Below are 12,027 nucleotides of genomic sequence, written 5' to 3'. Positions count from 1 at the left end.
TGACCTTTCATCAGAAGTGGTCGGGGATCGCGGCTCGCCACTGGTATCAGACCCACCGGCCGTCCATGTCTCCGTTATAAAGACGTCTGCAAACGCGACATGAAATCGTGTGACATTGATCACAAGTCGTGGGAGTCAGTTGCCAGCATTCGCCAGAGCTGGCGGGCAGCCATAAAGACAGGGCTAAATTGTGGCGAGTCGAAGAGACTTAGTAGTTGGCAGGAAAAAAGACAGAGGCGCAAGGGGAGAGCCAACTGTGCAACAGCCCCGACAAACAAATTTCTCTGCAGCACCTGTGGAAGAGCCTGTCACTCCAGAATTGGCCTTTATAGCCACTCCAGGCGCTGCTTCACAAACCACTGACCACCTCCAGGCGCGTATCCATTGTCTCTCGAGATAAGGAGGCCCAAAAGAAAGAAAGGGTCGGGGATAAGACACATTGGCGGCCGATACCCGAATCCATCTGGATGAGCGGCTGAAGAGTGGGCGGGGCCCCGGCAGTGTGGCGGAGTTTAGGGGGTGGGGCTGCGCGATGGGCGGGGCTGAGAGGAGGTGGGGCTGCGGGATTGGCAGGGCTGAGAGAGGGGGTGGGGCTGCGCGATGGGCGGGGCTGAGAGGGGGTGGGGCTGCGGGATTGGCAGGGCTGAGAGAGGGGGTGGGGCTGCGCGATGGGCGGGGCTGAGAGGGGGTGGGGCTGCGGGATTGGCAGGGCTGAGAAAGGGGGTGGGGCTGCGCGATGGGCGGGGCTGAGAGGGGGTGGGGCTGCATGGTGGGCGGGGCTGAGAGGGGGTGGGGCTGCATGGTGGGCGGGGCTGAGAGGGGGTGGGGCTGCGCGGTGGGCGGGGCTGAGAGGGGGTGGGGCTGGCCCGGTATTGCGATGGCGGCTGATCCGCAGCTGGATCTGGATGAGCGGCTGCGGGAGGCTTGTAGCCTCGGGGATGCGGAGTTGGTGCGGAAGCTGCTGGGCCGCGGGGCCCGAGTGAACGGACAGAACCCGGTGAACGGCTGGTGAGCGGGAGGGGAGGGTGGGGAGGGTCGCTGGCCAGGCCTCGGCCTGGGGAACAGACCACAGCCCATGGAGAGTGATCTCCAATGGCTCTGATGGACTGACTGCCCACATCACATTGAGGTGAATGAATCCACTCACTCTCCGCTCCTGCAGCGGGCCGTCTGTCCCTCTCCACTGCTGAGGACTGATGTGTCCACATTAAACCATCAGCAGACATTCCCTCAGGCAATCTCTGTGGGAGGAGAAATATTACACCTTCCCACTGAGAGCAGGATCCTCACACTTAAACTCTCTCAGTGTGCCTGCAATAAACAACCCCACCTCCACTAACCATCAGAAGATGCAGATTTGCAATTCACTCACACCCTCTGTTAGTTCCAGTGTGCAGAATTCTTAATTAGCTCCTATGGCTCAGTGGGTATCACTCTGGCGTCTGGGCCAGAAAGCAGTGGGTTCCAGTTCCACTTCAGAGACTTGAACACATATTCCAGGCTGACACTGAGGGAGGGTCAGTACTGAGGGAGTGCCATGCTGTTGGAGGGTCTGGACTGAGGGAGTGCTGCACTGTTGGAGGGTCGGGACTGAGGGAGTGCTGCACTGTTGGAGGGTCGGGACTGAGGGAGTGCTGCACTGTTGGAGGGTCAGTACCGACGGAGTGCTGCACTGTCGGAGGGTCAGTACTGAGGGAGTGCCATGCTGTTGGAGGGTCTGGACTGAGGGAGTGCTGCACTGTTGGAGGGTCAGTACCGACGGAGTGCTGCACTGTCGGAGGGTCGGGACTGAGGGAGTGCCACACTGTCGGAGGGTTCGTACTGAGGGGATGCTGCACTGTCGGAGGGTCGGGACTGAGGGAGTGCTGCACTGTCGGAGGGTTCGTACTGAGGGAATGCTGCACTGTTGGAGGGTCGGGACTGAGGAAGTGCTGCACTGTTGGAGGGTCAGTACCGACGGAGTGCTGCACTGTCGGAGGGTCGGGACTGAGGGAGTGCCACACTGTCGGAGTGTCAGTACTGAGGGAGTGCCATGCTGTTGCAGGGTCGGGACTGAGGGAGTGCTGCACTGTAAGAGGGTCAGTGGTCAAAATGGTAATAAGTCAAAGCTTAAGGCTCTTTATCTGAATGCACATAGCATTTGTAACAAGATAGATGAGCTGACGGCACAGATAGAAATAAATGAATATGATTTGATAGCTATCACAGAGATGTGGTTGCAGGATGACCAGAACTAGAATCTCAATGTTCAAGGTTATTTGACATTCCGGAAGAATAGGCAGAAATGAACAGGAGGTGGGGTAGCTTTGTTATTAAAGGAAGGGATCAGTGCAGTTGTGAGTAATGATATAGGTGTAATAGATCGTGATGTAGAACCAGTTTGGGTGGAAATAAGGAATAGCAAGGGAAAGAAATCACGGGTGGGAGCGGTCTATAGGCCCCCGAAGAGTAGCCTCTCTGTAGGACAAGATATAAATCAGGAAATAATGGAGGCGTGTAAGAAGGGCACTGCAATTATCATGGGTGATTTTAATCTGCATATAGACTGGACAAATAAAATTGGCAAGGGTAGCATGGAAGACGAATTTGTAGAGTGCCTCAGTGATTGTTACTTAGAGCAATATGTCGCAGAACCTACCAGGGAACAGGATATTTTAGATTTGGTATTGTGTAATGAGGTAGGATTAATAAGAGATCTCATAGTTAAGGGTCCTTTAGGGGGAAGCGATCATAACATGGTGGAACTTCAAATTCAGTTTGAGGGTGAGCAACTCGGGTCTCAAACAAGTGTCTTCAACTTAAACAAGGGCAGTTACAGAGGTATGAAGAAAGAGTTGTCTAAAGCGGGCTGGGAAAATAGACTACAGGGAAAGTCAGTAGATGAGCAGTGGCAGACTTTTAAGCAGATATTTCATAACACTCAGCAAACATTTATTCCAGTCAGAAGGAAGGACTCGAAGAGAACGATGAACAACCCGTGGATAACAAAGGAAGTTAAGGAGAGTATCAAATCAAAAACAAAGGCGTATAAAGCGGCGAAAACGAGTGGTAGGCCAGAGGATTGGGAAGTTTTACAAACCAGCAGCGGATGATTAAAAAACTAATAAAGAGGGAGAAAATTGATATGAAAGTAAATTGGCAAGAAATATAAAAACAAACAGTAAGAGCTTCTACGGGTATGTAAGAGAGTAGCTAAAGTAAGTGTGGGTCCTTAGAAGATGTGACTGGGGAATTAATAACAGGGAAATGGCAGATAATTTAAACCAATATTTTGCATCAGTCTTCACAGTGGAGGACACTATAAACATCCCAACAATAATAGATGAACAAGGTGTAATTGGGAGGGAGGAATTTGTAACAATCTCTATCACGAGGGAAAAGGTGCTGGACAAACTGATGGGACTAAAGGCAGACAAGTTGCCAGGACCTGATGGCCTGCATCCAAGGCTTTTAAAAGAAGTGGCTGCAGAGATAGTAGAGGCATTGGTCATATTATACCAAAACTCACTGGATTCCAGTAGGGTACCAGCAGACCGCTAATGTGACACCCCTATTCAAGAAAGGAGGGAGACAGAAAGCAGGAAACTATAGACCAGTTAGCTTAACATCAGTCATTGGGAAAATGCTAGAGTCCATTATTAAGGAAGAAATAGCAGGACATTTAGAAAAACATAATGCAATCAGACAGAGTCAACATGGTTTTATGAAAGGGAAATCATGTTTGACAAATTTGTTAGAGTTCTTTGAGGATATAACAAGCAGAGTGAATAAAGGGGAACCTTTAGATATAGTGTATTTGGATTTTCAGAAAACTTTCAATAAAAGGTTATTGCACAAAATAGGAGCTCAGGTTATTGAGGGTAATGTGTTGGAATGGATTGAGGATTGTCTAACACACACAAGGCAGAGAGTCAGGAATAATGTGTCTTTTTCAGGTTGGAAAGCCGTAACTAGTGGGGTGCCACAAGGATTGGTCCGAGGGCCTCAGCTATTTACTATCTATATTAATGACTTGGAGGAAGGGACAGAGTGTAGTGTATCCAAATTTGCTGACAATACAAAAATAGATTGGAAGGCATGTTGTGATGAGGACACAAAGAATCTGCAAAGGGATATAGATAGGTTAAGTGAGTGGGTAAAAACGTGGCAGATGGTGTTCAATGTGGGAAAGTGTGAGGTCATCCACTTTGGTAGGAAGAATAAAAAGGCAGATTATTATTTAGATGGAGAAAGACTACAAAATACTGCAGTACAGAGGGATCTGGGTGTTCTTGTACATGAAACACAAAAGGTTAGCGTGCAAGTGCAGCAAGTAATTAGGAAAACAAATGGAATTTTGGCCTTTATTGCTAGGGGGTTAGAGTTTAAAAATAAGGAAGTCTTTTACTTTATTCATTCTTGGGATTTGGGCGTCACTGGCTTGGCCAGCATTTATTGCCCATCCCTAATTGCCCTTGAGAAGGTGGTGGTGAGCTGCCTTCTTGAACCACTGCAGTCTATGTGGGGTAGGTACACCCACAGTACTGTTAGGAAGGGAGTTCCAGGACTTTGACTCAGCGACAGTGAAGGAACGGCGATATAGTTCCAAGTCAGGATGGTGTGTGACTTGGAGGGGAACTTGCAGGTGGTGGTGTTCCCATGCATTTGCTGTCCTTGTTATTCTAGTTGGGAGAGTTCGTGGGTTTGGAAGGTGCTGTCTAAGGAGCCTTGGTGCGTTGCTGCAGTGCATCTTGTAGATGGTACACACTGCTGCCACTGTGCGTCGGTGGTAGAGGGTGTGAATGTTTGTGGATGGGGTGCCAATCAATTGGGCTGCTTTGTCCTGGATGGTGTCGAGCCTCTTGAGTGTTGTTGGAGCTGCACCCATCCAGGCAAGTGGAGAGTATTCCATCGCACTCCTAACTTGAGCCTTGTAGATGGTGGACAGGCACTGGGGAGTCAGGAGGTGAGCTACTTGCCACAGGATTCCTAGCCTCTGACCTGCTCTTGAAGCCATGGTATTTGTATGGCTACTCCTGTTCAGTTTCTAGTCAATGGTAGCACCTAGGATATTGATATTGGGGGATTCAGCGATGATGATGCCATTGAATGTCAAGGCTGATGGAGCGCTGCACTGTCGGAGGGTCAGTACTGAGGGAGTGCTGCACTGTCGGAGGGTCAGTACTGAGGGAGTGCTGCACTGTCGGAGGGTCAGTACTGAGGGCGTGCTGCACTGTCGGAGGGTCAGTACTGAGGGAGTGCTGCACTGTCGGAGGGTCAGTACTGAGGGAGTGCTGCACTGTCGGAGGGTCAGTACTGAGGGAGTGCTGCACTGTCGGAGGGTCAGTACTGAGGGAGTGCTGCACTGTCGGAGGGTCAGTACTGAGGGAGTGCTGCACTGTCGGAGGGTCAGTACTGAGGGAGTGCTGCACTGTCGGAGGGTCAGTACTGAGGGAGTGCTGCACTGTCGGAGGGTCAGTACTGAGGGAGTGCTGCACTGTCGGAGGGTCAGTACTGAGGGAGTGCTGCTCTGTCGGCGGGTCAGTACTGAGGGAGTGCTGCACTTTCGGAGGGTCAGTACTGAGGGAGTGCTGCACTGTCGGAGGGTCAGTACTGAGGGAGTGCTGCACTGTCGGAGGGTCAGTACTGAGGGAGTGCTGCACTGTCGGAGGGTCAGTACTGAGGGAGCGCTGCACTGTCGGAGGGTCAGTACTGAGGGAGCGCTGCACTGTCGGAGGGTCAGTACTGAGGGAGCGCTGCACTGTCGGAGGGTCAGTACTGAGGGAGCGCTGCACTGTCGGAGGGTCAGTACTGAGGGAGCGCTGTACTGTCGGAGGGTTACTACTGAGGGAGCGCTGTACCGTCGGAGGGTCAGTACTGAGGGAGCGCTGCACCGTCGGATGGTCAGTACTGAGGGAGAGCTGCACTGTCGGAGGGGGAGGGGCAGTACTGAGGGAGTACTGCACTGTCGGAGGGTCAGTACTGAGGGGCTGCTGCACTGTCGGATGGTCAGTACTGAGGGAGAGCTGCACTGTCGGAGGGTCAGTACTGAGGGAGAGCTGCACTGTCGGAGGGGGAGGGGCAGTACTGAGGGAGTACTGCACTGTCGGAGGGTCAGTACTGAGGGTGCGCTGCACTGTCGGGTGGTCAGTACGGAGGGAGCACTGCACTTTTGGACAGTCAGTACTGAGGGAGCGCTGCACTGTCGGAGCGTCAGTACTGAGGGAGTGCTGCACTGTCAGAGGGTCAGTACGGAGGGAGCGCTGCACTGTCGGAGGGTCAGTACAGAGGGAGCGCTGCACTGTCGGATGGTCAGTACTGAGGGAGCGCTGCACTGTCGGAGGGTCAGTACTGAGGGAGCGCTGCACTGTCGGAGGGTCAGTACTGAGGGAGCGCTGCACTGTCGGAGGGTCAGTACTGAGGGAGCGCTGCACTGTCGGAGGGTCAGTACTGAGGGAGCGCTGCACTGTCGGAGGGTCAGTACTGAGGGAGCGCTGCACTGTCGGAGGGTCAGTACTGAGGGAGCGCTGCACTGTCGGAGGGTCAGTACTGAGGGAGCACTGCACTGTCGGAGGGTCAGTACTGAGGGGCTGCTGCACTGTCGGATGGTCAGTACTGAGAGGCTGCTGCACTGTTGGAGGGTCAGTACTGAGGGAGTGCTGCACTGTCGGAGGGTCAGTACTGAGGGGCTGCTGCACTGTCGGAGGGTCAGTACGGAGGGAGTGCTGCACTGTCGGAGGGTCAGTACGGAGGGAGTGCTGCACTGTCGGAGGGTCAGTACTGAGGGAGTGCTGCACTGTCGGAGGGTCAGTACTGAGGGAGCGCTGCACTGTCGGAGGGTCAGTACTGAGGGGGCGCTGCACTGTCAGAGGGTCAGTACTGAGGGAGCGCTGCACTGTCGGAGGGTCAGTACTGAGGGAGCGCTGCACTGTCGGAGGGTCAGTACTGAGGGAGCGCTGCACTGTCGGAGGGTCAGTACTGAGGGAGTGCTGCACTGTCGGAGGGTCAGTACTGAGGGAGCGCTGCACTGTCGGAGGGTCAGTACTGAGGGAGCGCTGCACTGTCGGAGGGTCAGTACTGAAGGGTGGCTAAAGAGTGGCATGTCGAAGAGACTTCGCTGTTGGCAGGAAAAAAGACAGAGGCGCAAGGGGAGAGCCAACTGTGCAACAGCCCCGACAAACAAATTTCTCTGCAGCACCTGTGGAAGAGCCTGTCACTCCAGAATTGGCCTTTATAGCCACTCCAGGCGCTGCTTCACAAACCACTGACCACCTCCAGGCGCGTATCCATTGTCTCTCGAGATAAGGAGGCCAAAGGAGAGGTTATGATGGAGCTGTATAAAACGTTAGTTAGGCCACAGCTGGAATACTGTGTCCAGTTCTGGGCACCACACTATAGGAAGGATGTGATTGTACTGGAGAGGGTGCAGAGGAGATTCACCAGGATGTTGTTTGAGCTGGAGCATTTCAGCTATGAAGAGAGACTGAAAAGGCGAGGGTTGTTTTCCTTACAACAGAGAAGGATGAGGGGGGAAATGATTGAGGTATACAAAATTATGAGGGGCATTGATAGGTTTGATAGGAAAAGACTTTTTCCCTTAGCGGAGGGTTCAATAACCAGGGGGCATAGATTTAAGGTAAGGGGCAGGAGGTTTAGAGGGGATTTGAGGAAAAATGTTTTCACCCAGAGGATGGTTGGAATCTGGAACACACTGCCTGAAGGGGTGGTGGAGGCAGGAACCCTCACAACATTTAAGAAGTATTTAGATGAGCAGTTAAAATGCCATAGCATACAAGGCTATGGGCCAAGTGCTGGAAAATGGGATTAAAATAGATGCTTGATGGCCGGCGCAGACACGATGGGCTGAAGGGCCTGTTTCTGTGCTTATAACTCTGACATTCTTTCTGTGGGAGCTTGCTGTGCACTAATTATCTGCCCTGTTTCCTAAATTACAATAGTAACTACACTTCAAAAAGTTTCTATGCTTCCTTGGCTATAAAAGTAATTTGAAGACATCCTGAGATTGTGAAAGGCACTATAGAAATATAATCTTTCTTCTCTAGACTATTTGGACTGAGAAATCTCTTGCATTCACAATTTGTAGCAAAGGTGTAAGCATGTGTCATAGTCATTTATGGCACAGAAGGAGGCCATTTGGCCCATCGAGCCCATGCCAGCTCTCCACGGAGCTATCCTATCAGTCCCACGCCCAGGCTCGATCCCCTTACCCCTGCAAGTCTATTTCTCTCAGATCCAACTTCCTCTTGTAGTCATTGATCGTCTCTACTTCCACCACCCTTGTGGGCAGTGAGTTATTGATCATTACCACCCAATGTGTAAAAAAAAAAAATGCTTCCTCATATTCCCCTGCATCTCTCGCCCAAAACCTTCAATCTGTGTCCTAGTCCTTGTACCAATAGTTAATGGGAGCAGTTTTTCCTTGTCTAACTTATCTAAACCTGTCATAATCTTGTACACTTGTATTAAATCTCCCCTCAATCTCCTTTGCTCCAAGGAGAACAAACCCAGCTTTTCAAACCTAAACTTGTAACTAAAATCCTCCATCCCTGGAACCATTCTGGTAAATCTCCTCTGCACCCTCTCAAGGACTCTCACATCCTTCCTGAAGTGTGGTGACCAGAACTGGACACAGTACTCTAATTGGGGCCTAACTAGAGATTTATAAAGGTTCAGCATAGCTTCCCTGCTTTTGTACTCAATGCCTCTATTTATGAAGCCCAAGATCCTATCTGCTTTACTAACCTGTCTTTGGCCTCCTTGTCTCGAGAGACAATGGGTAAGCGCCTGGAGGTGGTCAGTGGTTTGTGAAGCAGCGCCTGGAGTGGGCTATAAAGGCCAATTCTAGAGCGACAGACTCTTCCACAGGTGCTACAGATAAAATTGGTTGTCGGGGCTGTTACACAGTTGGTTCTCCCTTTGCGCTTTTGTCTTTTTTCCTGCCAACTGCTAAGTCTCTTCGACTCGCCACACTTTAGCCCCACCTTTATGGTTGCCCGCGAGCTCTGGCGATCTCTGGCAACTGACTTCCACGACTTGTGATCAGTGTCACAGGACTTCATGTCGTGTTTGCAGACATCTTTAAAGCGGAGACATGGACAGCCGGTGGGTCTGATACCAGTGACGAGCTCGCTGTACAATGTGTCCTTGGGGATCCTGCCATCTTCCATGCGGCTCACATGGCCAAGCCATCTCAAGCGCCGCTGGCTCAGTAGGGTGTATGTGCTGGGGATGTTGGCCGCCTCAAGGACTTCTGTGTTGGAGATACGGTCCTGCCACCTGATGCCAAGTATTCTCCGGAGGCAGCGAAGATGGAATGAATTGAGACGTCACTCTTGGCTGACGTACATTGTCCAGGCCTCACTGCCGTAGAGCAAGGTACTGAGGACACAGGCTTGATGCACTCGGACTTTTGCGTTGAAGTCTTCAGAAGAAGGAATTTTCCTCCACACAAGATCAGGTGGCAGGTTGTTCAGCCTTGCCCATCTAAGAACGAAGACCAAAGTATGGAAAGTCCTCATCAGGGAACTCCTCTTTGCTGACGATGCTGCATTAACATCTCACACTGAAGAGTGTCTGCAGAGACTCATCGACAGGATTGTGGCTGCCTGCAACAAATTTGGCCTAACTATCAGCCTCAAGAAAACAAACATCATGGGGCAGGACGTCAGAAATGGTCGATCAATCAATATCGACGACCACGCTCTGGAAGTGGTTGAAGAGTTCACCTACCTAGGCTCAACTATCACCAGTAACCTGTCTCTCGATGCAGAAATCAACAAGCGCATGGGAAAGGCGTCCGCTGCTATGTCCAGACTGGCCAAGAGAGTGTGGGAAAATGGCTTTAGTCTCTCAATGTGTCCTGCCACCTTCAAAGATTGATGCACATGCACCCCCATGTCCCTGTTCCTGCACTCTTCAGAACTGTGCCATTAAGTATCTATTCGCTCTTCCTTCTGACAAAATGCATCACCTCACATTCATCAGTATTAAATTCCATCTGCCACCTCTCTGCGCATTCTGCTAGCCTATCTCTGACCTGTTGCAGGCAATTCATATCATCCTCTTTGTTTGCCTCACCTCCAAGTTTGGTGTCATCAGCAAATTTTGAGATTGTACTCTGTATTCCAAGATCCAAGTCATTTATATATCGCAGAAAAATGAGTGGCCCTAGCACTGACCCTTGGGAAACACCACTGTCTACCATCCTCCAGTCTGAAAAACAAGTATTTACTGTGACTCGCTGTTTTCTGTCCTTAAGTCAATTTGTTATCCAGTGAGACGCTGACTGTCCTATTACATGAGCCACAATTTTGTTAACCAGCCTTGTATGTGGTGCTTGATCAAACATTTTCTTAAAATCCATATAGACAACATCCACCGCATTCCCTTCATCAACCTTATCTGTTACTTCATCAAAAAATTCAATTAGATTAGTCAAGCATGATGTGTTTTTAAAAAGTGTAATAGTGAGTTCACTATTCATAGTGAACTGTGGAAATCCTCATTCTCAGTTCCTTGTTTCCACATTGATGCTCTGACAGTGGGCTGGATTTTACCAAGCCCACAACGTCAGGCTCCGTGGCAGGGGGGTGCGGAAGATTGTTCCAGCAGAGGCCGACCACAGAGGCCAATGCCAGGAGGGCGGGACCGATCCTCCCGGTGGTCCTCCCGCCACTGGGCGACAGGAGCTGAATTATGAACGTGATGAATAAATTTTAATAAACTTACCTTTAATCTTCTGGGCCTGCCGCGAACCTCAGCGTGGCAGCTGGCACTCCTGCACTTTCAATTCCCCGTCTGGGGAAAGCCGGCGTGATACTGGAGGGGAGGGGGAGGAGTTAAGATTTTCAGTGCGGGGCGGGGTACAGGGTCAAATAAACGTAATGGGTGTAGGTGATGGTGGGGAAGGGTGAACTTTAAACTTTGTGCAGTCTGGGAAGGGAAGGTCAGATTTAAAAGGTAAGTGGGGAGGTGTGAGGGCAAATAGTTAATGTAGTTATTGGGGGGTGGGAAAGGGGCGTTAGAAATTAATTTGATAAATTTTGGGGGGAGTAACTTTGGAAATTTAAATATGCTGGCCGGGCTGGCTGACCTTTAAAAATGGCACCAGCGCCTCCGAACAGGCAGCTGACGCCATTACCAGCGACAGACAGCCTGCCCCCTCCACATGATGGGTGGGGAGAGTGGGTCGTCCCTGCTATTTAAATGAGCTGCCGTGCAGGAGATTGCGGCAGCTCTTTGGCGTGGCCACCATTTTTCTGAGCTCACCATTGAGATCCGCGACGGGCTTTTAAAATCCAGCCCAGTGATTTGATGCCCTCCACCTGCACTGCCCGCCCCCATCCTTCACCAAGTGTGACTATAACCCTGATCACACTCAGCACCAACATTCCTCTTTTGCCCTCTGTATGCAGCTGCTGCTGTGCTTCATGCTGTTGATTATCCTGTGATTGTGTTGTTTACATTACAGGACCTGCTTGCATTGGGCTTGCAAACGCGGTCACGGCCAGATTGTGTCCTACTTGCTCGATGCCGGGGCTGATAAAAATATCCTCACAAACCGAGGAGAAAGTGCAGCAGGGCTCACAGCCAAACCAGAAATCCGAACAATATTAGGAGGTGACTTGCTGACATTTTTATTCTTCCTCTTACTCTGTCGATCTGTGTGTCTCTTTTTTTTATCTCTGTCTATGCCTCTGTTTCAAATTCTCTCTGTTTCTCTGTTCCCTCACTCTTTGATGTAGTACTTTCCAAGGTCAGATATCCTCGCACAGACAGCCCCCCATGTGCACTCGCTGTAAACTTGAGCTCAGTGAGGCCTGGACTGCTGTTCTGGAGATTCCACCTTGGCAGCTGGGGAATTTAAATCTGGAATAAAAGCTAGTCTCAGTGATGGTGACCATGAAACTACCGATTGTCTGGTTCACTGATGTCCTTTAGGGAAGGTAATAACCATCTCTAACAAGAGAGCATCTAACCACCTCCCCTTAACATTCAACAGTATTACCATCACTGAATCCCCCACCA

At 50.8% G+C, this 12,027-nt stretch overlaps 1 protein-coding gene across 1 annotated transcript in view; it reads left to right on the top strand.

Moving 5' to 3' along the window:
- The first annotated feature begins 855 nt into the window (after nucleotides 1-855).
- ankrd40 (ankyrin repeat domain 40) overlaps nucleotides 856-12,027 on the top strand; it is a 29,281-nt gene continuing 18,109 nt past the window's right edge. Inside the window, exons 1-2 of the mRNA XM_068058731.1 lie at nucleotides 856-1,008; nucleotides 11,471-11,619. Of these exons, the coding sequence (XP_067914832.1) occupies nucleotides 878-1,008; nucleotides 11,471-11,619 (280 nt within the window). The 5' untranslated portion in view covers nucleotides 856-877. The remainder of the gene's footprint in view (nucleotides 1,009-11,470; nucleotides 11,620-12,027) is intronic.

This window comes from Heterodontus francisci, chromosome 26, assembly GCF_036365525.1.
Source record: "Heterodontus francisci isolate sHetFra1 chromosome 26, sHetFra1.hap1, whole genome shotgun sequence".
NCBI classification, from domain to species: domain Eukaryota; kingdom Metazoa; phylum Chordata; class Chondrichthyes; order Heterodontiformes; family Heterodontidae; genus Heterodontus; species Heterodontus francisci.
The sequence above is the reverse complement of the archived record's forward strand: the minus strand, read 5'-3'. Positions and strand labels throughout refer to the sequence as shown.